The 24,507-nt window shown below is 37.3% G+C and overlaps 3 protein-coding genes across 4 annotated transcripts; all 3 read left to right on the top strand.

Annotated features, from left to right (window-relative positions):
- The first annotated feature begins 309 nt into the window (after window positions 1-309).
- On the top strand, window positions 310-13,483 carry LOC119077765 (cryptochrome-1-like). 2 transcript variants are annotated; one of them, XM_037185076.1, is made up of 12 exons: window positions 310-492; window positions 547-752; window positions 4,008-4,259; window positions 4,331-4,515; window positions 4,597-4,812; window positions 11,971-12,152; window positions 12,218-12,323; window positions 12,388-12,489; window positions 12,550-12,656; window positions 12,717-12,918; window positions 12,984-13,063; window positions 13,118-13,483. In XM_037185076.1, exons 2-12 carry the CDS (start codon window positions 562-564, stop codon window positions 13,463-13,465), a joined length of 1,971 nt encoding a protein of 656 aa, XP_037040971.1. In that variant the 5' UTR covers window positions 310-492; window positions 547-561; the 3' UTR covers window positions 13,466-13,483. The 2 variants fall into 2 exon arrangements, with proteins under 2 accessions (XP_037040971.1, XP_037040970.1); XM_037185075.1 differs by having other exon boundaries at window positions 310-752.
- A 3,045-nt stretch (window positions 13,484-16,528) lies between these two features.
- On the top strand, window positions 16,529-18,291 carry LOC119077602 (origin recognition complex subunit 5). Its single transcript, XM_037184815.1, has 3 exons — window positions 16,529-17,479; window positions 17,550-17,729; window positions 17,909-18,291. Exons 1-3 carry the CDS (start codon window positions 16,586-16,588, stop codon window positions 18,191-18,193), a joined length of 1,359 nt encoding a protein of 452 aa, XP_037040710.1. The 5' UTR covers window positions 16,529-16,585; the 3' UTR covers window positions 18,194-18,291.
- A 1,565-nt stretch (window positions 18,292-19,856) lies between these two features.
- LOC119078134 (probable phospholipid hydroperoxide glutathione peroxidase) lies at window positions 19,857-23,094 on the top strand. Its single transcript, XM_037185610.1, has 4 exons — window positions 19,857-19,992; window positions 20,051-20,191; window positions 22,229-22,430; window positions 22,493-23,094. The coding sequence occupies exons 2-4, from the start codon at window positions 20,057-20,059 to the stop codon at window positions 22,804-22,806; spliced, it is 651 nt and encodes a 216-aa protein (XP_037041505.1). The 5' UTR covers window positions 19,857-19,992; window positions 20,051-20,056; the 3' UTR covers window positions 22,807-23,094.
- The last annotated feature ends 1,413 nt before the right edge of the window (window positions 23,095-24,507 follow it).

Raw genomic sequence — 24,507 nt, 5'->3', positions numbered from 1 at the left:
TAGCCGAGTTCGTATCAAATATGCAAAGGTGTTGTTATATCACAATTTTGTCTAAAATAATTTCAATTGAGTGACAACGTTTTTAGCATCTCAAATTCTCTCTCATTGCATTAACACGATAGTACTTACACTATTGGCATTTTATTTCTGATCGATTTTCTGCACGCTAATAAAAACGTGACCATAACAAAATTGTTGTTCGCAAAACAAATATCACATGTCTCTTGATGTGCTTTATCTGAACAATTTATGCGCATTGAGGGTATGAAGAATTGCTTTTGAATAATATGTGTTACACGAAACGTTTCAGTTATGATTGAGACGTTGATTAGAAAAGGAGTAGAAATTCAATTTCGTTGCCGGTTAAATCTTCACGTTTCATATCTGATTTACTGTATACCTTTAAAAGAAACCAAATAGGAATTTAACGAAACAAAAAGTGAGGTGTTTTGAATAAGAAATTTTAATAAAATATTCAGTGAGATTAATGAGGTAGTACAACCGATATCAGTGATATTTTTGTATTTTTTATATTTTAATGTAAAGTTTCGGCTGATTGAAATGACGAGAAGTAAATTCAATTCGCAATTAAGTGGTGAAAAGCACACGGTACACTGGTTTCGCAAGGGGTTAAGATTACATGATAATCCAGCCATCATTGAAGGCCTGACGGGCTCGAAAACACTTCGATGCATCTTCATAATCGATCCGTGGTTTGCAGGAATCAGTAATGCTGGAATTAATAAATGGAGGTAATTCATGTGTATCTGTGTTTAATATACGTCTTCGCCGCTGATCCAGAACAGACACAAATGTTCCGTTCGTAATAGTGGCCATTTACTAGTTATTTTTGACGCCAAGTATTATAGCTCTTTTGCTAACATGTGCCTAAACTGCAATTCTACGCAATAGTTGTGAAAATTGTCAACCCGAGGCGAAGCCGAGGTTGACAACACATCATGTGTGCAAAATTCCAGTTTAGGCACAAGTTAGCAACAAGTGAGTGGGATTTTCATTTTTCCAAACGTCACGTTTGTGCACTAGTGCGCATATGAAAATCCGTTCAAGCACTACTTTGATCGCGATTCTGCGATTCTACACATTTCGCATGAAATGAGAATACGATTTTTTCTCTTTCGTTAAATATTGCGAAATATTGTATTCTCAACTGACACTAGAATGTAATGAGTATCTGCATTTATACTGAGAGGGCATATTACTTTCCTTTTTCAAATGTCAACATTCTACAATCTTGACAGATTTGGCTAGTGGAATAAAGGAATTCGATTTTTTCAGTCGGGCTCTTCTAAAAACACTGTCATGCTATATACGATTAGGAAATCTGTTCTATTTCAGTTGTCAGATGCACCAAATATTTTTCTGACTCGGCTCGGGCTACAAACCACATTAGCCATTAACCAGGGGAAAAGGTTGCATAATTTACTATAAAGAGCCTAAGAGTAAGACTTACACCGTTTTTATACTAAGTTACTAAGCGAACAAAAGTAGAGTATAGTTACACTTAACCCAAAACCAATTTGTGACGCAATTTGCTTCAGCTGTTTTATAGTGTAATCACTCATTCAACCATACTGCCTTATACGTGTTTATACTATAATAGTCATACGCACCAAGGCTGTATTCTTTGGGGAGGTCACGCAGTTACAGATACGCGGGTTACACACCACAGTTGATGATAAAATGGCCGATTTCATACAAAAATTCACCTACTCTGATGATTCTCGTCGTCTTGATGATGTGGTGAATTTTTTGTATATGTTAAGTCATCAGAAGTGGTGTGTTCCCGCGGGCTCCAGTCAAAACCGTATAAATACGTAAAAATTGAATAAACACGTATACGACTGTGAGGTTGTATGGGTGAGCCAGCTGAAAAACATCTGCAGCAAATTGCGTCTCAATTTTAATTGGGATTTTGGTAGTAAAGTTTAATCGGCAGTAAACGAAGTAATTTTTGGCGGAAATACCTTCAATTTTTTTGGTAACAAACATATGTTTCTGCAATAAAATTACGTGAGTGCTAAACTGAGCATTGTGTGTCGCACTTGTTTCAGTGTTGATTGAACAATTTGATTAATGTTTCTTGCGGCCTAATGGTCATTGGGCTTTTAAAAAAATTAAAGAAAACCAGCCAAAGGCAAAAATTTGGGAAAAAACTAAACTTTACGTATAAAGAATAAACTACCGGTGTTGATGTTCCTGAGTATCGATAGAAATATTCAGATACGATTACTGCCAATACGCCTCTCTAGCAAGCAAACTGCATTTATTAAGATGGTAAAGACGTATGTGAAAGTCTGCTACTTGTTTACGATTCGTGAGTACGTTCACTTTAAGCATTATAAAAAAGCAAACTTATTTTACAACATAATTCGATATTTGAGAGTTTGTTTTCTACCGATAAAAGGGTAACATTTACAGCGATTATCGGTAAAACCAACACTCTTTCTAGCAAATAAACTAACAAACTTCATGTTGACGCTGACAAAACACCAAATTATTACTTTGTTTGGTGAATCATTCACTGTTGACTAATTTCTAATTTTACATGTATGCAAAGGCACGCTACAATGTTAGTGACATTTTCACATCAAACGTACTGAGTACGATCATCTTAGATCATCTTCAAGTTACGGTACTTTCAAACGTAACCTCAGATTATTTTCGTTGTGTTTTATTTAACCCAAAATTCTATGTCAAAAAGGAGCTGCCATTTGAGTACTAAGTTTAAAATCCTGTGTAAAAAAGAGAAAGAAAAAATAGGCGGCAGTTCAAAATCTTCGTTCAAATGACATTATTTTTAACGTGGATGGCAGCTCTTAACGTTAATGGCATTTCAAACGGCCTTGAAAATGATCTATTAAGTTTAACCGGATTGCTGATTGTACAGATCATCTTCAAGATACTGTACTTTCAGATGTTACCTCACCTAAGTTTCGTTAAATGTTTCGTTGATTCATTCATTTGTATGAGTTTTTTTACGTGGATGGCTTTTCTTACCCTGGATGGTATTTTAAACGGCCTTGAAGACGATCTATAGGCTTTGGGTGTTATGAAAATGTGATTTTTTAAAGTAATTTGGTTTCGATTGTGCAAATAAGTGTTCAATTCCCTGAATGTATGTCCTTAGAAATTCCCTGCAAACGTTTCGTGCTAATTCAGTTGGTAAAATGTGAAGAAAACAAAAGATATGTTGCCATTCAGGTAAACAACAAATCCGAATCCAACTCTTTTGAGTGGTGTGCCCCTCGGTAAAAAACATAAATGTTCCAGCCAATATTCGAGATTCAAATGAGATAAAAATGAATTATATTCATCCAGCAGAATTTCTCTATATAATTGATTGAATTCAGTGTTCTTTCGTCTTTGTGAATTATTTATAAATGCATATGATAGTCAATCCATTTTCTTCGTAATTCAGACTAAAATGATTTTGTTTGGCAAAAGTCTTTGTTTCATTATGTAACCTGCAACACACAGCATTTTGAAATTAAAAAAAAAAATAATTAAATTCTATTCACGTAACTTCCGTTTTAAATATTATCAGACATTACGACACATCCTTTTGATTGATTCCAATATGCAAACAATGAATGAGGTAGCACTATTACAGAGCATAGACATTGAATGTGCTGAAGGGTGAATTTAACGCCCCGATTTCATTTATAGAAACAGAAAGCCCAAAGCGTTTTAAAAGATTATTATGCCTAAAACCTTGGTAAAGTTCCTGAAAGGTTTTCTTAAGCGTTACAAAACCCTAAAAATTCATGGACAATAAAACATACAACTTTGTACGCATATTGTAGATGAAGTTGATATCGCGAAGACTTTAATTGTAACGTGTTTAAATTCCCGTGTTTCGAATCGTGGCATTGCAAAGTTCAAAGGGTAGGCGTAGGCGTGCCATCATAGCACTGTATAGTAACACCAATAAAATAACAAGGCGTAAATGTGGTTAATACGATTCGTGTACATTTTACGCTTTTCAGATTTCTATTGCAATGCCTTGAAGATTTGGACCAAAATTTACGCAAACTCAATTCACGATTATTTGTTATACGTGGTCAGCCGGCCGATGCTCTGCCAAAATTATTCAAACAATGGGGCACCACGTGTTTAACATTCGAAGAGGATCCGGAACCGTTCGGCAAAGTACGGGACGACAATATTGCTGCTTTATGTAAGGAATCTAACATTAGCGTTATCAAAACTGTATCACATACACTGTACGATTTAGAAACGTGAGTTCGTCATTACAAAAGCAAACTTATTTGAAGGATGCGTATAACGTGTCGGTATTTTACAAAAATAGAATAATTGAATTAAACGGAGGTGAAGCACCATTGACTTACAATCAGTTCCAAGCGATTGTCGCATCAATGGAACAACCGGCTGCTGCCGTGCCAACTGTAACGCTGGAACATCTAAGCACTGTTTTTACTCCAATAAGCGAGGATCATGACGAAAAATATGGTGTGCCCACGCTATATGAATTAGGTAAATAAAGTTGTAATGAAAACGTGTGACCAATGTTCTTGCGTAACTCAAACATTACGTCATTTTTGTACGGTTTAATAGGTTTTGAGACTGACAATTTACAACCTCCGGTTTGGATTGGTGGTGAAACGGAGGCTTTAATTAGATTAGAACGACATTTAGAACGGAAGGCATGGGTGGCATCGTTCGGGCGACCGAAAATGACGCCACAAAGTCTGTTAGCTAGCCAAACGGGCCTGTCACCGTATCTGAGATTTGGCTGTTTGAGTACACGACTATTTTATCATCAACTATCTGGTATGACAATTGTTTCTTTAGACCCGTACGAAATATCGGGACTAGTGCATTTATTCGTATGTTTGTAACTATTAGAATTTGGATCGAAATGGTTGGTTGGTTAACGAAAGGGTAAACAAGAATGGAAGATTACGGGGCGTGGGGTAATCTAGCACACGGTGCTAAAGCAACGCATTTTTCAAGTACGCAAAAGGTGAGCTCGCACACAATTTTTCAATATCAAAATTTTGTAAAATGAGTCATTAAGTCTATGAGATGGCTAAAAAGCATTTTCAGCAATAAACTTGCGTGTACGAGTTCGCCTTTTACGTAGTTTAAAAGTTCGTTTTTTTGACACCATGTGCCAGATTCCCCGATACCAATTACGGCTGTTATTTACATTGACTTTTGCAAGCATGACTGAATTATATACCGGGAAAAGCAATAGTAAATAAGAGCGGATATCTGTCAATGATTGATCGCAAGACATACGAAGAAAGTGACACCTTTTCTTTAAATCAATTATCACGCTTTCCCGCAACTCGCAAGTTTTTTTAAAATTTACAATTAGATAGAGATATTTAGCGAAGCTTTTTGTAATCATTGAAATCAGGATGTCAAGTACAAAGTTCTTGAGTATTTTTCACATATTATTTAGCGATTTCTGAAGTTGCTAAAAGAATTTACAGGCAATATCTGTCAGGTCAGCGATACAAGTGAGAGTTAAAAATTGCATCTGTAACCTCCTGGCAGATTCTTAGAATTATCAGAAAGAGTGAAGCCGTAAGTCCGCTGAAAATTCAAAATTAAAAGTGTCAAACGCAGCGTTGTGTTTGAGTAATTAACAATATTTTCATGTCGGTGTTCTTTGATATTTATTTTTCAATTCATCTATTGATCTACTGACTCACCCAAAGTCATTAAAATTCTGTGGCGCAGTTACAATATGACCAACATTCGCCAGGTGCGAGATATGACCTTTTGAAGTTCATCAAAATTTCCTACCTCTGACTGAAACATTTTTTTTCCATATCTCCTGGACAATACCTATCCAATTCCTGTAACGACAGAAAATCTCGGTCAAAAAACACCCTTTTCGACATTTGGTGAAAGTTCACCAGCCAATAAAAGAATACGACAGCGATTTTAAAGAAGGGCAATCCGGCCGTGCAAACAAAGCGTCCCTAAATGTCACAACTATTCACTACACAAAATGGAAACAATTCACTTGGGGATGTTGTCCCCTGAACTTCTTGTTCAACAATCCTTTTATTAATCCTTTTTTCTTCTTACATCGTCTTGCAACAGTCTCCTTTGATTCAATTCATTCTAATTCATTCTTGATCATTGTCAGATTCCTAACACTAAATAGAAGTTCCGATGGAGCCTGGTCCAATTAAAACAAGGCATCAGAACAGTCGGAGCGTTTGCTGCGACTTAGCCCCGTACAACCCGTAATCCTATTTCGTCCGCAACCATAACACGTCCGTAGCCCTAATAAGCCCGGAACCCTAATACGTCTACAACACTCTAATGCGTCTGTTACCAAAATGCAAGTCAAGTTGGGCATTGTCAAATTTACTGAAACTGTTCATTTTTAAAATTGCGCATAGCGCAATTACGAAAGCCCGTACGAAGTACCTTTCAAATAAAACCAACAATTTACAATATTATTTTAGAAACCCAAAATGTTTTGCCAACTTTCTATTGGGTATTCAATTGTCTCTCAAATGAAAATAAAACTAGCAAAATCGGATGAGATTTACTCGATTTATGTGCAAAAAACACTTAGGGCCGAGTAGCGGCCTTAGTCCAAGGGCCCAAATTTGAAACTTTTTTTGCCATCATTCTATTCGGCATTCAATTATCTCTCAAATGAAACAAAAACTAGCAAAATCGGATGAGATTTACTCGATTTATGTGCAAAAAACACTTAGGGCCGAGTAGCGGCCTTAGTCCAAGGACCCAAATTTGAAACTTTTTTCGTCACGTTCTTTTCGGTATTCAATTACCTTCCATAAAAAACTAAAACTAGCAAAATCGGATGAGATTTACTCGATTTATGTGCAAAAAACACTTAGGGCCGAGTAGCGGCCTTAGTCCAAGGGCCCAAATTTGAAACTTTTTTCGCCACGTTCTTTTCGGTATTCAATTACCTTCCATAAAAAACTAAATCTTGCAAAATCGGATGAGATTCACTCGATTTATGTGCAAAAAACACTTAGGGCCGAGTAACGACCTTTGAGCCCTCCCAACAAGCCCACGTTACATCTTACCCAAAAACAATGTTCAGCAGCTTTGTTCTACTCGTCAATACCTTTCATTTGATATATCACAAGCAGCAATTGCGTGCGTATTTCGGTAGATATCGTCGAAAGACTGAAAAGCACCTATAGGGCCCTAGCTCTGAAAGGGCCGACCCTACCATGCCCATTTTCGAACTTGACCTTACTTTTGTCGATACCAATCGGGGAAAAAAAGAATTTTGAAAAAAGGTTGTGATTTACTCTAGCTAGAGGGGTCACGGACGGACGGACGGACGGACGGACATTTTTAGCCCCGTACGAAGTACTGGGGGCTTATAAGATTAATATGCCGTTTGTAACACGTCGAATTGGAAGCAGACAGTGAGGGCAAAGCATTTGGTTATGTTCATAGATGACGAATCCGCAATAAAAAAAATGTCCGTCCGTCCATCCGTCCGTCCGTCCGTCCATCCGTCCGTCCGTCCGTCCGTCCGTCCGTCCGTCCATCCGTCCGTCCGTCCATCCGTCCGTCCGTCCGTCCGTTCGTCCGTCCGTCCGTGCGTCCGTTCGTCCGTCCGTCCGTCCGTCCGTGACCCCTCTAGCTTGAGTAAATCACAACCTTTTTTCAAAATTCTTTTTTTCCCCGATTGGTATCGACAAAAGTAAGGTCAAGTTCGAAAATGGGCATGGTAGGGTCGGCCCCTCCAGAGCTAGGGCCCTATAGGTGTTTTTCAGTCTTTCGACGATATCTATCGAAATGCGCACGCAATAGCTGCTTGTGATATATCAAATGAAAGGTATTGACGAGTAGAACAAAGTTGCTGAACATTGTTTTTGGGTAAGATGCAACGTGGGCTTGTTGGGAGGGCTCAAAGGTCGTTACTCGGCCCTAAGTGTTTTTTGCACATAAATCGAGTAAATCTCATCCGATTTTGCTAGTTTTAGTTTTTTATGGAAGGTAATTGAATACTGAAAAGAACGTGGCGAAAAAAGTTTCAAATTCGGGCCCTTGGACTAAGGCCGCTACTCGGCCCTAAGTGTTTTTTGCACATAAATCGAGTAAATCTCATCCGATTTTGCTAGTTTTTGTTTCATTTGAGAGATAATTGAATGCCGAATAGAATGATGGCGAAAAAAGTTTCAAATTTGGGCCCTTGGACTAAGGCCGCTACTCGGCCCTAAGTGTTTTTTGCACATAAATCGAGTAAATCTCATCCGATTTTGCTAGTTTTTGTTTCATTTGAGAGATAATTGAATGCCGAATAGAATGATGGCGAAAAAAGTTTCAAATTTGGGCCCTTGGACTAAGGCCGCTACTCGGCCCTAAGTGTTTTTTGCACATAAATCGAGTAAATCTCATCCGATTTTGCTAGATTTAGTTTTTTATGGAAGGTAATTGAATACTGAAAAGAACGTGGCGAAAAAAGTTTCAAATTCGGGCCCTTGGACTAAGGCCGCTACTCGGCCCTAAGTGTTTTTTGCACATAAATCGAGTAAATCTCATCCGATTTTGCTAGATTTAGTTTTTTATGGAAGGTAATTGAACACTGAAAAGAACGTGGCGAAAAAAGTTTCAAATTTGGGCCCTTGGACTAAGGCCGCTACTCGGCCCTAAGTGTTTTTTGCACATAAATCGAGTAAATCTCATCCGATTTTGCTAGTTTTTGTTTCATTTGAGAGGTAATTGAATACCCAATGGAAAGTTGGCAAAATATTTTGGGTTTCTAAAATAATGTCGTAAATTGTTGGTTTTATTTGAGAGTTACTTCGTACGGGCTTTCGTAATTGCGCTATGCGCAATTTTAAAAATGAACAGTTTCAGTAAATTTGAAAATGCCCAACTTGACTTGCATTTTGGTAACAGACGCATTAGAGGGTTGTAGACGTATTAGGGTTCCGGGCTTATTAGGGCTACGGACGTATTATGGTTACGGACGAAATAGGATTACGGGTCGTACGGGGCTAAGTCGCAGCAAACGCTCCGACTGTTCTGATGCCTTGTTTTTATTGTGGATTCGTCATCTATGAACATAACCAAATGCTTTGCCCTTACTGTCTGCTTCCAATTCGACGTGTTACAAACGGCATATTAATCTTATAAGCCCCCAGTACTTCGTACGGGGCTAAAAATACCTTCCTGCAAACTGCAAGCATTTTCGAAAATAGATTCCGACTATTTTGTGGTTAACATGGTTAATCAGTTAATATGTTAATCAGAAAGTTTTGTGAAGTCAAACGGTTAATCGGTGATTAACCGCTATATTTCACGTCCATTTGTAGTTTTGTGACGATTCTCCCGCAGGGGCACTTTTAAGCGTGTATTTTACACACAGTGTGTAAAGAAGTGTGTATTCTACACACTTTTATGTTTGCACAAAAAATGCCCAACTACACACTTTTGGGAAAAAGAACAGACCGACTATGGAGACTATTCGCAGTTCCTGCAAAAAGTGTTTCATGGAGACTATTCGCAGTAACTGCAAATAGTGTTGCATGGAGACTACTATTCAAAATAATAATTTATTCAAAATAGAAGCAAATTTTGTATCTTATTTTGAAAAAAAAATGCAGAAAACTTTTAAATAAAGTTACCTGCAACTCAAAATCTTATTTTGGACAAAGGTCGAAATTTCAAATAAGATTTATCTACGATGACCCAGACCCATACAGGCTTAACGTTTCAAGCCGACCGTTCCGATCTAGCTTAGTAATTTGAATGTGGCGTGTCAACTCTAGATTTATCGACAAAAACACCATCCGATTCGTATCCAATTGTTGAGAGAAAATGAATGGTTAAGTGGGAAATAAAATTGACAAAGTGTTCCCGTCGAAAAATATTGATATTCAACCAACTACATTCAGTTGCAGTCTACCTATTGCGATATTGTCCAGCATTTACAATATCAAGATTCTTGATATTAAAATTCCTGGGTCGACTCGACCAAAAGGATCAAAGTTGACTACGTTAGGAACGAAACGCAAAGCGAGCGACAAAAATCAAATCTGTCCAAAAGAATAACCGAAGCGACATCAATCATCTAGTGGTAGACGAAGAGTAGTATGTCTGCTGGACAATCGAAAGTTTTGTCGACGATGCATGTTTTGCATTTCTACAGAATGAATTAGCTAACATCAAGAAAATCAATGGAATTGTTCAAAATGTAACTCTGCTTTATCGAACTCTCAAGTACGATGTGATTATTGTTTGCACTGGCTCTATTTTGAAAGTTTTCGGTACAAAAATTCTCAAACATTCATATGCACTAGTTGTACTTAAGATTTGTTTAAGAGACGATTATAATTATGTGCTATTGATAACTTTGGTGAAATATAATTACCAACAGCGTTGAGTTTGTATACCATTAAAGACTTTAATTTAAAGTATAAATTGGTAACTGGAATTCCACAGACTTTTTCAAACCTTTTTCAGCCAGTGGATTCACGATTGCATTCTATTTTTCAGTCATTTTCAAACATTTTTAAGGAATTCGAATTTCTCCATTTTAAAGAAAAATGTTCTGCGAATAGTCTCCATGAACCACTATTTGCAGGAACTGCGAATAGTCTCCATGAACAACTATTTGCAGGAACTGCAAATAGCATTTTCGAAAAGAAAACATTTGTTGAAATAATAAATTTAAAATGACCGGCTAAACTTTAACGGTGGCTCTTTATCAACAAAGATACTTTATCTAGAATGTTTGTGTCTGGAATGATAATGAATTTTTCAAATAAGTCACTTGAGCAGATTTTTTTGGTTTTCTTTTAGTTGCTCTGATAATTTCAAATAAAATTTTGTTAGTTAAGCTGTCTCGGTTTCTTATTTTTCAACAAAGTTTATCTGTTCCGAATTCTATGAGAATGATTTTCGTATCAGAGAAAGATTTTGTGGGGCTGCGGTTTGTTCTTGTTTATGTTAGGTATGTTTTACAGTAAAATAGTCTCTTGTCTCTTGTGCTCAACGTGCAGTTATATTTTTCAGTTTCGAATGATTTCTATTTATTTATTGAATCATTACAATAAACTATATCGCTAGAATCAAGGCTCGAATACTACCGACATTTTCCAGTCACATGTAAAACATAAAACAAAAATTCGAAACTTCACCAAAATTTTAAGATTTTGGTTCGAAAGTGTACAAAAATAAAACTATGTTAAAATTTTGTCGAATATGTTTTTTAAGTTACAAATTTGACAAAATTTTTAAAATCTAGGCAAATTTCGGAAATCAATTTACCAAAAATAGTCCCGGTTTCCAAGTTAAAACAAAGTTAATTGTAACAACGTTGAGGATGCTATATACGAAATTTAAATGTCGAATGTGTAAAAACTTTTGAAAAGTGTGTATTTACTCAAAAATCTTAAAAGTGCCCCTGTTATCCCGGTCAAATGCTGGTAAATCACCAATTCATCATCATGTTAATCACTGGTTAATCATGTTAAACATGTTAATCACATCAATAAAAAAGAGTGGTTTCCCCCTCGAGGGATTCAAAGGGAAAGACCAAGGACTAGTTTGCCAAAACATTTTCTCAATTTTCCATATTTTTTGAATTTTATTAGGGCCCGTCATGGGGAAATGGCAGGACAGTTTCCCGAAAATTTATGGAAAATTTTATCACAAAAATTCACCGAAAAAATTCAAAGAGAGTCAGTCACCTCTTATACTTTCCATTGTATTCGGGCATAGTCTCTTTAGGTCGACAAGGCATATTTGAACACTAAACACTTTTTACCCTATGACGGGCCAAATAAACGAAGAAAATTTGGTTACTATGGCTCTATGTCATGCATGACAAATGCTAATTGCTACGACAATTAGGTAAATGTATATTGAACTAGGTACGTACGGGTCGTTTGATGCATGTAAAGCACACACTACTTTTATAAAAAGTTTTTGTTTTAAAACTCATTTCTAATTTACAATCGTTAGATCTTTACAAAAAAATAAAAAAGGCCTGTCCACCACTCTCCCTACATGGTCAATTGCTGTGGAGAGAATTTTTTTATTGCGTAGCTACGAAAAACTCTAATTTCGATAGAATGCAAAACAATCCAATATGCGTACAGATTCCATGGCAGAAGAACCCAGATGCACTCGTCAAGTGGGCAATGGTATTATTGAACGAAATGAACAATTGTCAACTGACAGAAATTGATAAGAATCTATTGACCTGTAGGGTTTTACCGGTTTTCCATGGATAGATGCTATAATGACACAATTGCGAAACGAAGGATGGATACATCACCTTGCTCGACATGCTGTCGCGTGTTTCCTTACTAGAGGTGAATTGTCATGCAACATTCGCTGAGTGTGTGGGTTTTATTGAAATTAAATATCTTTCGACAGGTGATTTGTGGATATCTTGGGAGGAAGGGATGAAAGTTTTTGATGAACTACTTTTGGATGCCGATTGGTCCGTAAATGCTGGACAGTGGATGTGGTTGTCAGGTATACTGGATGCGCGCTCGGAAACAATTTTAATTGTAAAAATAAACATTTTCTTTGTAGGATCGTCATTTTTTCAACAAATTTTCCATTGTTACTGTCCAGTACGATTCGGTCGCAAAGCGGATCCAAACGGTGATTACATACGGAAGTATTTGCCTTGTCTAAAGGTAATGTTAGCGCGAACATTGTATTCAACAGAACAGATTAAAATTTGGTCGATTTCTTAGACATTTCCGTTACGCTACATTCACGAGCCATGGAGCGCCCCAGAAGATGTACAACGTGTTGCTAAGTGTATAATAGGACAGGACTATCCATTACCAATAGTGAATCATATCCGAGCTAGCCGCATAAATATGGACCGCATGAGGCAGGCCTATCAACAACTGTCTAAATTTCGAAATGCAAATAATACAAATAATAAGAGGGGTGTGTGTGTTGCAGGACCACGGGTTTCATTACAATTAACTGAAACCTTTTTTCTGTACATTTAGGTAAACAATTGTCAGTCAATCTAAATACATCGAACGACAATGTTCCAGCAGTTCAACAATTAGACAAAGGTTTTCTGCACGTTTCACAAGTAATTAACACCGTGTTGCCAATAACAACGTACGCAGCTAAAGAGCCGCAACGTATATCGATTCCGAGTGATTCGACCTACAGACAAAGCTATGCGCACCAACTGCATCAGTTCAAACCGGAACTGTTTGCTGAAAATGTTAACTACAATAGTAAACGAGAGAATTCACACACAACAGTTCTAGCGTATTCGTACAATAGACAGACTCATAACGACGATAAATTTGAAAACTTTGACTTTTCAGCCAGTAGCTTAAATGCAAACGCATCGAATTACGTCGACGATGATCAGAAAGATGGCGGACATAGCAAACATCGAAAATGTGAATTAAATGAAAATTTCGATAGTTTCATGGAAGCGGAAAATGAAAACGATCCGACTAGAATGACGTAGGTCAGCGCTATCGACAAAACATACAACAATCTGTGACACATACTTAGAGCGTATTTTGATATATAATTTGTTATTAAGAGAATATATTCACACTGTACCATGCTTTTTATCAGCCTCATCCATACAACATACTATAACACTACGATATTTTGAAATATTTTTGTAATTTAAGTGTTGAAGAAGACTTTGTAATAAATGCACATTGGTGAACGCTTTTCTTTTCTCTCATAACCTGAATTTACAGTCGCTACAGTTCGACAATTTTGTGCAGAAAATCGACTGGCATTTCTCTGGATCGACAAAAATCGACGAACTTACGTTTATTTGCTCAGAAAATTGTTATTTAGGGTATAAAACTATCAATTTCACCAGATTAGAACCTTTTTTGTTCATTTAACTTTTTCATTCTAACAAAAAATTGCCAACTTTGGGCTTCAAAAACAAACCTCCTGTGAGTTTTTTCAACTTGTTTTCAAAAAACGTCTCTGCAATGGATTCTCTATGAGATTACCTGTTCAGACATACCTCACACGATGTATTATGTCGTGATTTGCCGATTTTGTTTGCAAATAAAGTTAAAATTTTTGGTTGAAAAGTCTTAGTTGGGAACACTGACAGAGTTACCCTGCCCGAGTGAAGGCGAAGAACAACAACGTTCTTATGGTATTTCATAGCTGGCCTCCTCAGCTATTCACTACAGTTAGCAGCAATGTCTTCTGTTCCCAACTGCCCGAGATATCTGTCAACATTGTGCGCAATTTCATGCTACTACCCCAAAAATCAAAAATCAGCCTAGAGGCAAGGGAAAAATGAATTTCTAAATTATTTTTTTTTGCTGTTTCGGATTCCGTGGTCAATTCTGAGTACAGCCTGGGGCCAGGCCTTTTAAAATAAAAACAATATGAAAATACGACCCACCCTATTAAGTACCTATGTTTGAAAACTGTTATTTTGACAAGGGTAGAGTTTGCATATTCGAGCCGAAGGCGACACGTCTACGACAAAAATCCCTCGAAGACACTATGTACCGAAAGCTTGCAAAATTTCCGATGAAATACTGTCTTTCTATTCGAACTTTCGTGTTTTTAGTGACTCTCAAAATTATTTATAATTTTTTTTTTTTTAACCTTTTTGGCATATGAAACAAAGTGTCTTATAATAACATTCTCCACCGATAATTTTTTTCTTGTTTGGAACTTAATTGGAAGTCGAACAATTAGATCGGACATGCCACCAGGTCTTGAAAAATAAAATAATTTTAGAAAAACGCTAGACTACAATTTGACTATTTTGTCCAAGGCAGGGGCGGATTAAGGTTTTCAGCGCCACTGGCAAACGTAATTTAAGCGCCAATTTTCCTATATGAATATCTTATAAACAAGGTGGTAATAATGAAAATTACTGCTTGTTCGATACGTACATTCCGGAGACCATTGAAATGGATCGTAGTGTTACGATAGAAGTGGATGAAATGTAATTGCGAGCGCAGCGGGCAAGAAAATTTTCAAAAACAGACATCACTAGAGAAATTCTGATACCACAAGAAAATGCTGTTTTGATTATTGGCATAGCACTGGTATGAGCTAAAAGTTACAAATTTTAGTTCATGAAGACCACATCACAATTCGTCGAGCTTTTCTTTTTCGAGGCATCCATTTTGAACTAGTTTGAGAGATCGAAGAGGAGCGGTTTCCTTTTTTTCCACTTTTTATTATGTAAAGGACTATAATTTTAGACTTCACCATTCATGTTTCCCGGCAAAATAATTTCTTTATGTAAATGTTCGGACTGAATACTATGACATGCGAAATGAAATTTTCAATTTTAACCCGTGAACTCATGCACTCGCCAGAATAAAAATTTGGAACTTCGTGCGTACTGTGCTTTACGAGATTAGGCATCCGCAAACACTCTACAGTTTTGTGATTTTTTTTTTTTTTGTGATAGTTTACGAGCGCCGCAGGCAAAATTTTTTTTAATTTTAGTTTGAAACTAATAAACAATTTCTACTCAGAAAATAATTGTCAATTTAGTGACTGAACTCAGCGCCAAATTTTTCCAGCGCCATGGGCACGGTCCCGAATTTCCCATAGGGTAATCCGCCCCTGGTCCAAGGGACTTCTGAGTTGATCGCGAAGGCGGTGAAACACAAATTTTGACAATTTCGATAAGTTTTGTTAAACTCACTCAGTAAGGATTGTGTGAAATGTCAACTTGTAAAAATATTGTTTTTTCTAAGATTCTGAAAGAACAGGTTACGACACTTACGAAGGCGGGTGAAACACAAATTTCGACCATTTAGACAGGTGTTGTTAAACACACTCACTAGAAATTGTATGAAAATAAAACTTGACAATTTTTTTTTTATCAAGTTGACAATCTTTAATGAGTGTGTTTAAGGCCAACACACATTAGCATCTAGTGTCATCGGGAATACGATATTTCTATTGTTTAAATCAGCTAAAATCGGTTAAAACCAGTTTTAACAATAGAAATACCCATATTACTAACTGACACTAGATGCTAGTGTGTGTTGGCCTTTAACAAAGCCTATGTAACTTGTCAAAATTTGTGTTTCACAGCCTTCGCAAGTGGCTTCACCTGTTCCAGAACCTTGACGACCTTGACTTTGTAGCCATCAAATGAATACGATGATGTGCTGTCGGTGCTTGCATACTATCCCCCGGAGCCTTTGTACTAAAAATGACGCAATTTTCCAGAGAAATTCATTTCCTACATGATTGCAAATAGTGACCCAGAGTGTGCACTAATGTAAGATGTCGTTCCTGATCAATTCAATCATAACACTGAGCCAAGTATAAGAGGTGACTCTTCGACGAAGCAGTCCAAATTTCTCATATAAGGGCTTGTAAGAAAAGGGGCCAATTTTCCATAAAGAAAAATCTGTTCTAATGCTTGGTTCAATGCTATGTACGTATGTCTAACATAAAATAATAAAATTTCAAATGTTTCGCGCTTCATTTGCATCTACTTTGCCGAACCTATGACAATGGTTTTGGCGCGAATAGTTGGTACATTGACATCTGCTTTGTTTTTGTTTTCATTTCGTATATTCAACCGACAGACAACGCATACAACCAATAATAAAAACAGATTTCGATGGAAGAACTGATCCACACATTCGAGACGAATCGTCATGGCATTGTTGACCAAATACTTAATTACGTGAGTGACGAAAGCGGTCTGCCCCAATCGATATTCGTTTACGGTGCCAGTGGAACCGGTAAAACCAAAGTAATAACGTCGTTAATTCGTCATTCCATCCAGAATGCAATTGTTGTGAATTGCAATGAGTGCTTCTCCTCAAAGCTTCTGTTCGAGACGATTCTGAATGGGGTTTTCGACCACAAACCATCGTCGGAAAACCAGTACTCACCGTACGCTAAATGCAACAGTGCAAGGGATTTTTTCGATGAACTGGAACATTGTGATCCATCCGAATCGTATGTGATTGTGATTGATGCGGCTGAGATGCTGTCGAAAATGGAACACAATATTTTGCCGATATTCATGCGGATGCAGGAGTTGAGCGATTTGAATGTGTGCTGTGTTCTCATTTCTACGCTGCACATTGATTTGATGACTCCGAAGGACGGTCTTGAAAACACGATTGTGATCTACTGGCCGCAGTACACGCAGAAGGAGATCTTTAACATTATGCTGGACAAATTCGACGATTACAAGGCATTTGTGAAGAAGAAATTGGTGGTGACGGATGGCGACACGGTTTCCGATTCAGAGGCCTTAGTCGAGGCGATGGACGTGAATTTCTTCGAGAGTTTTTTGCATCTGTTCCTGAACGTAACGCTTCGATCGTGCCGCAACATTCGAGAATTGTTGCTGACCAGCCGTGACTGTTTCCAGAAGTATTGTGAACCGATTGTAAAACAGAATGTGGCCATGACGGACATCCAAAAACTGTATCGCAACATATCGGATGTGCTGAAAAATTCGACGAAGAAAACCTTTGATTCGATCGAAGATTCAAATCAGGTAAAATTTCGGCGTTCCTTGGCCCAATTCACTGAGAAATTCCATTTGTTCCCAATCTGTACGCGTACAGGTTACATCGGACCTTGGCTCAACAAAGATGCAACAATTGGAGCTGCCATTTTACGCAAAGTATCTTCTCATAGCTGCCTTTTTAGCCAGCCACAATGATGCCAAATTGGACAAGCGATTGTTTATGAAAAACCATGGCAAGCAACGCAAACGATTGCAAGACATTAAATCAAAGGCCGTGGTATGTGTCCTGGCACAGCACTGCTTTTAGCATGAACACCTAATTCAAACAAAAGAAATGCAGTTCCTACTGTAATGTCATCAGCCTCCGAATATTGTCTATGTTCATGCTAGAAGCAGTGCTGCGGTCTTAGCCAATTTACAAATGTAATTTACTCAAACTGTCGGTTCATCCGTTAGGTGAACGAGAAACTGTCAACGCAACTGGGACCCAAATCGTTCAATCTCGACCGATTGTTTGCCATCTTTTACGCAATCATCGACGAGAAAATCAACCTGAATTGCAATCTAATGTCACAAATACCCAGTTTGGTTCGGCTAAAACTTCTCACATATGTGTCGGGCGAAAACAATGTTATGGACGGCAATGCTCGCCATCAATGCACCGTTGGGTTGGAGCTTATCACACAGATCGGTAAAACGGTGGGATTTAATGTGCCCCAGCATCTGTGTGATTTTATGTAACTGCGGACGTAGATCTGAGACCCACAAGACTTCCTTCACTTCATTCAATTGAATATTTATTGTTTTACCAATTAAAAGGCGTGACATTACCGAATTTGCGTACTCGTCTCTGATCTCGCGTGCATGTTTGCAAATGAGAAAAATCGGTCGAGTTGGTTCGGAGATACGATGGATGTCGAAGTATAGAGCGCATGATTAATGAAGCAGTGAGCTACATTGCCCACACCAATCGGAGAAAAAGTTCTTTTTTATCAAAATCGGTTCACGAACTATGGGCTTTAATTGTGCTACTCGGCCGCAGGAAGTACAAGCGTTCTTCTGATGAGAAAGCCGATTTTGATCATTCTTTGAACTTTTGGAATTATTGAGGTAATGCGTTTCTATGTGTCGAGGCCGAAAATGGGTGTTTTGCAGAAATTTTCTCTGGTTTTCGGTTCCGTAAATGAGAAGGTGTATACGCATCTGTTGTGGACGGTTTAATTTAAGCACTTTCGCATGCTACACCATCTTCCCTTCAGGAGTTTTGGAACTATAAAGGTGATAGTGTATTAGTTCCCACAATTCCACCATCCCATACGTTCCACCTTTTATCCAGTTCAAGAATTCGAGGGAATAATTTCTGAGGGATTTTTTGGGACACACATTCTAGACTTTTGGTATTATTGAGGTGGCAGCATTGGTTCACAAAATTCAATAAAAAATTTCGTTAAAATTTCACTTTTCGCATCAGGACTGTATAGAGTACCAATGCGAATTCGAACACCAACACACACAAACCTTGCTGGGTAAACTGTTTTTAAAATCCAGAACAAAAACGTTGTGCAATTCGCTTTTTAAATATTTCTATTGTTTTTTTTTTGACAGCACTCACCCTAGGAAGGTTTTTGTGTGTTTGTGTTCGAGTTCGAACTGGAACACTCTATTAGTTACAGACGCTCTATGTACCTTGCATTTCCGATTACAGCTCGGATTACAGATCTATCTCGAAGCGTGATATGTAAGGAATGGGAAAGCTATTTCCTCATCTAGATTAGAATTGTTCATTCCACTAGTCTTTACTTTTAGTGCAGTAGCCATTCCCCCCTCCTTTTCCCGGAAACTGACAGGATTTCAGCTTGGCACCCGAACTTTTCTTTTTCAGGGTACCAAGAGCTATCCAAATCACCCAAGACATCCCGTGCACCTTTCATGGACACGGGCACTTCCATTTCTACTGGACTATTTGGAGATTAAGGGCATTGCGATGTTGACGTAAAACTTGATGATTTGAAAAGATGACGCTATATCTACCTTGGACACTTCACATAGTTTATACGGACGAAAGTTATTTATAATTATAATCTTATGTCAACTTATAACCGAAAATCGAAATCTCCCTCAACAGCTTCGTGTTAATTTATCTTAACTTTAATATTCTTATGTTCATGCCTGGGGTGGCGTTGTTTAAAATTTTTATTCAAAAAATGACAACTATAAAATCTATCAACATTGGTCCTCTAATTTGTTGATAGATGTCACTGACCTGCAACAACTTAGAGAAGTGGGGGAATGGCGACCACTTAAAAATTTAGGGTAATGCCGACCACTTAGAACAAAGTCGAACAAAATTTTTAAATGATCGGTATTACCCGGTGAGCGGTATTACCCCTCATTCCCCTACATCATAAAATTTTCTTCGGCAAAACAAAACAAGAAGAAGAAACAAGAGATCGAAATGATAAAATAGATTGGCCAAAGAACAGAAGGTCTTTATGAAAACATTGTCATTGTAACAACAGAGTGATAGTTGAGACAATTAAGTGAGTGTTGTTATCACTTGTAATTCGACAGATAGGTAATATTGTATTCCCGCAATAGGTACGCATGACTTTCAAAAGAAATATGCTTCATTCGTTGTTTACGAATCGTCGGCTCATCAGTCAACGAGTGCTTTTCGTCCCAGTCGGTCTATTATTTGCTGCTACTGCCGTAAATTTACAAAGCTGTCCGGCTTCAACAGTAAGTAGTGTATACAATGTTTAATGGATATAAATTTCCATTTTATGGCCTTTGACTGGCTGTTTTGCGTTCATTATTTGGACTATTGATTGTTGATTGTGATAAAGAAATTTCCAGTAAACCATTACGTTGGAAATAATTACGATTGTTCTCGTTCAATTGCGTTGTGACAATATTTACATTTTCGAGCTAACAAAAACAACCACTGTAACCACTTAAGAGAGTTCTCGTAATAAATAAGCAATTCGTTGCGATTTTTAAGTGTGATTTTACTCGACACAATGCTTATTGATTGCTAGTTCTTGTTAATTCGTAATCGTGTTGAATGCATGGCTCATTTTCGGGTATTTAAATTCTGAAAAAAACTAAAAAAAAATTCAGAATTTTAAGGAATTTTGTCAGAATGTTTTAGAAATAAAGTTTTCAAAATGAGCCCTGGTTTAATGTTCGACTATACTACTCCATGACAATTTCAACGGACTTTCATTCCTCTCCCCTATGCGTGGAATTTTTAACCTTTGAATCCTAGATGTGTTAAACGCTTCATATGATATATAGGTTTGTTCAAAGGTCATTTCGAAATGTTAAATTTAATCAGCAGAAGGCAACGTAAAACTTAACCTCAACTTTGAGGTTGACGAAAATTTTGGTTGACATTTAGGTTATGTTCATCTTTGTGGATGAAATCGTAGTAGTTCGTGTTGTCAAAGTTCGGGTTTACAGTTATTTCCAAGGTCATTTCGAAATGTCAAATTTCATTCACAGAAGGCAACTTAACCTCAACTTGACGAAAATTTTAACGAAAAATTTATAAAGAAATTGATTGAGGTTTAGGCCATGTTCTTCTCAAACAGCAACTATATCTTTTGTGATCAAACGAGTCACCAGTAGAATCCGAACAGTCTTTGAAGCTTCCCGCAGGTAAAAAAAAACGAAAAATCGATTTAATTAAAAATTTTCCCACCGAAATATTTTCTCGTTATGTTATTCTTACTCATGGTGCCGCCCTCTACAAAAAACACTAAAAACATGTCCACGGGAGGTAGAATAAAAAAATTTTGAAGCTCACCGTGGCTATTACGTCAGCGCTTCCAAATTTTAATTTTGACGAGTGAGTAGAGATCATAGCTCGACCCGATGGTATTCTCACTCTTCAAACTAAAAATTTGGAAGAACCTACGTGCTTTACGTTATAGATCATCTTCAAGTACTTTCAGACGTAACTTAACTTAAGTTTCGTTAAATGTTTCGTTCAGATGTATCAGATTTGTTTAACGTAGATGACATTCCTTGACGTGGATGGCATTTTAAACGGCCTTGAAAATGGTCTATTAAGGAATGTAAATGCATATGTTAAATGTGCAAAACATCATTTACTGCCTGCCCTATGCGAAAGTTGACTATTACTATTACATATTGTCGCTTCATTTTTCTATAATTCCTGTGCGATACTTTGCTGTAAACCAAAGTACATTGGATAGTTCTTCCAAAACCTACTGTTACATCACTGTTTGACTAATTCGTCTGTTAATAGAATGTTGTTACATTGTGGTTGCAGCAAAAGCAACTCAATCCTAAAATTTCGAACGTATGATGTATATAGGTTTGTTCCAAAGGCCATACGAATTGTCAAATTTCATTCAAAGTGACATAACCTCATAAATTTTTTGAAATGAAATCGTATTCGTTCCACCAGTAAAAGATCGTGTTTACACCTGCAAACTTTACAGTTATTTACTCGGAACAAACCTATTACGTGCATCAATCAGTCGTCATTGAATTTTAAATTAATGCAAGTGTTCCAAGTAACCCCGTTATATGTCCGTAATTTGTGTAAATAATATATTTCAAAGTGCCCGAACACGATATGACCGTATTGTTAAATGTACCTGTGTGTGAAAACGAGCACGCCTCGCTTATTAATTTCAAATAAAGGACGAGACAGCTTCAGACACTGTGTGAAATGCATTCAGTATTCAGTTCTTTTTTTCCTACTATCCTATTGACACACATAAAATAACGTAGAAATTTCCACAGGTAAAAATGGAAAATCCAGCGGATTACAAAAGTGCCGAGTCGATCTATGATTTTACAGTCAAAGATACATTCGGAAACGATGTAAAACTCGATAAATACAAGGGACACGTCGTTCTTATCGTCAATATTGCATCAGAATGCGGACTGACAAAGAACAACTATGCTAAATTGAACCAATTGAAAGACAAATACTACGAATCCGGTAAGTTGCACCAGCGATGATAGCAGTGGGTCGGGCAGTAAATAAATGTTTTTGTCATTCAGGTTTGCGTATCCTATCGTTTCCGTGCAATCAATTCGGATCACAAATGCCCGAAGAAGATGGCGAGGCGATGGAGTGCCACCTAAAATCGGCAAAGGCTGAATTTGGCGACCTGTTCAAGAAGATCGATGTGAATGGTGACAATGCATCGCCTCTGTTCAAGTATTTGAAATACAAGCAGACTGGCACACTGGGAAGTGCTTTAAAGTGGAATTTTACCAAATTTTTGGTCGATAAAAAGGGGCAACCAGTCGATAGATTTGCACCGACGACCGATCCGATGGATATTGCATCGGCGATTGAAAAGCTTTTGTAATAATTCAATGAAAATACCAAAAAAATATTTTCTTTGTCCGTTGTTCAATTTTTGGATATTTCAATCGGCATGCTCGACGGTTGAGAGTGTGCATTATGTGCAATAAGTACCTCTAAACGGTCACATTATCACCATTTTCACATTACAATTAGTTTATTTTACCTGATGATATTGCAATGTTTTTGAAGTACATTTACCACTGTTATGCCTATTTTTAGCACAACAAATGACTCGGAATTAAATTACTGCGACCACATTTACAATAAACACGCTAGTTATCGATACATTCGGCCCTGTGTTTTAATTTATCTTTCGCGCTATGCTAAAATTCGTAAGTAACAACATCTCTTGGGGGCATCTCAATCATTATGTACAATGAACTGGACAGCTGTTAAAGTTCACTTAGGATGTGATGTGTTGTGGAGTGGAAGTATCTTTGTAAATATGATGCTTATCTTTTGACCATTTTGAGTTGATAAAGCTTGGTACTAACGACGCGTGGTGATTTACGTACTTACGTAATTTCGTATGATACCAGTGTTGCACAGTAAAATCGAAAAAAACCTAACATATTGAATGTTTCCTAATCAACCATATCTGAATGTAATGTCCAACACATGTATCAAGAAATTACGTAGATACGAAATATCAGCTTACGTATGTAATTGACCACTGATTTATAGATGTCTATCGTCCTTCTTCATCTTTAACACATTGAAATTAATTGCGGCTTGCCAACTTTCGCCACCCTGGAACTTACTTAAATAGTCGAGGAATTCCTCCAAATAAATTTCTAAAAATCCAAAACTGAATTCTAGATTTTTAGAAATTTATTTGGAGGCATTCCACGACTATTTAAGTAAAGTCCAGGGTGCCGAAAGTTGACAAGCCGTAATTATTTTGAATGTGTTAATGTCCGACTGTTAAAGTTCAAATACCTAAAATCACCTGCGTGGCAACTCTGCCGTAATTGACAATATTCCTGTTAAAAGATGGAACAATTTCCAGATGAAGAAGCAAAATCAATTCATTGTCAATGTCGTTTGAGATGCCAAATATGTCATTATCACAAAGCTAACCACAATGTTACAAAAATGTATATGGAGCTGTCATTGTTTGAGGTTAGCTTTGTGAAATTAGCAACTCATTTGACACTATTTTGGCTATTTTGAGAGAAGAAACCGTTATTTGACAGGTTGCTAGGAATCTCGCGCCGCGTCATTCACAATAATTCACATTTTGACACATTTTGTATAAGGAAGATGTCACTTTGTGAGTTATTGTGAATGACGCGGCGCGAGATTCCCTAACACCATTTGACACTGCGATAAATAGCTATGGAACGACATTCATTGAACAAAATATTAGGGTATTATCAAGCATCCAACTGTGAAATAAACCAGCTCGTTTTTGTCCTGAGCAGTCACTTGGTGGCAGAAGCTAATCCGGGTCTTTTTGTAGAAAATCAACGCACTTCAAGCAAGAGTGATCATAGTCAGCACAGCTGCCAAATAGAGTACTATTTTGAATGAAATTGTTACTTTCAGTGTTGTACAGTTGTATCAAGGCTGTAAACTTTGGGAAGCTCACGCAGATACAAAGTTAACAGCCTTGCGAAGTGCGTTGGAAAAAATTGATTTCTCATAAATTTTTCACATTTACAGTCGGCGCCTATCATATTTGTATGAGTGGATCAGCAGA

This window comes from Bradysia coprophila, unplaced genomic scaffold (assembly GCF_014529535.1).
Source record: "Bradysia coprophila strain Holo2 unplaced genomic scaffold, BU_Bcop_v1 contig_24, whole genome shotgun sequence".
In the NCBI taxonomy this organism is placed as follows: domain Eukaryota; kingdom Metazoa; phylum Arthropoda; class Insecta; order Diptera; family Sciaridae; genus Bradysia; species Bradysia coprophila.
This window is presented reverse-complemented; position numbering and strand designations above follow the sequence as displayed.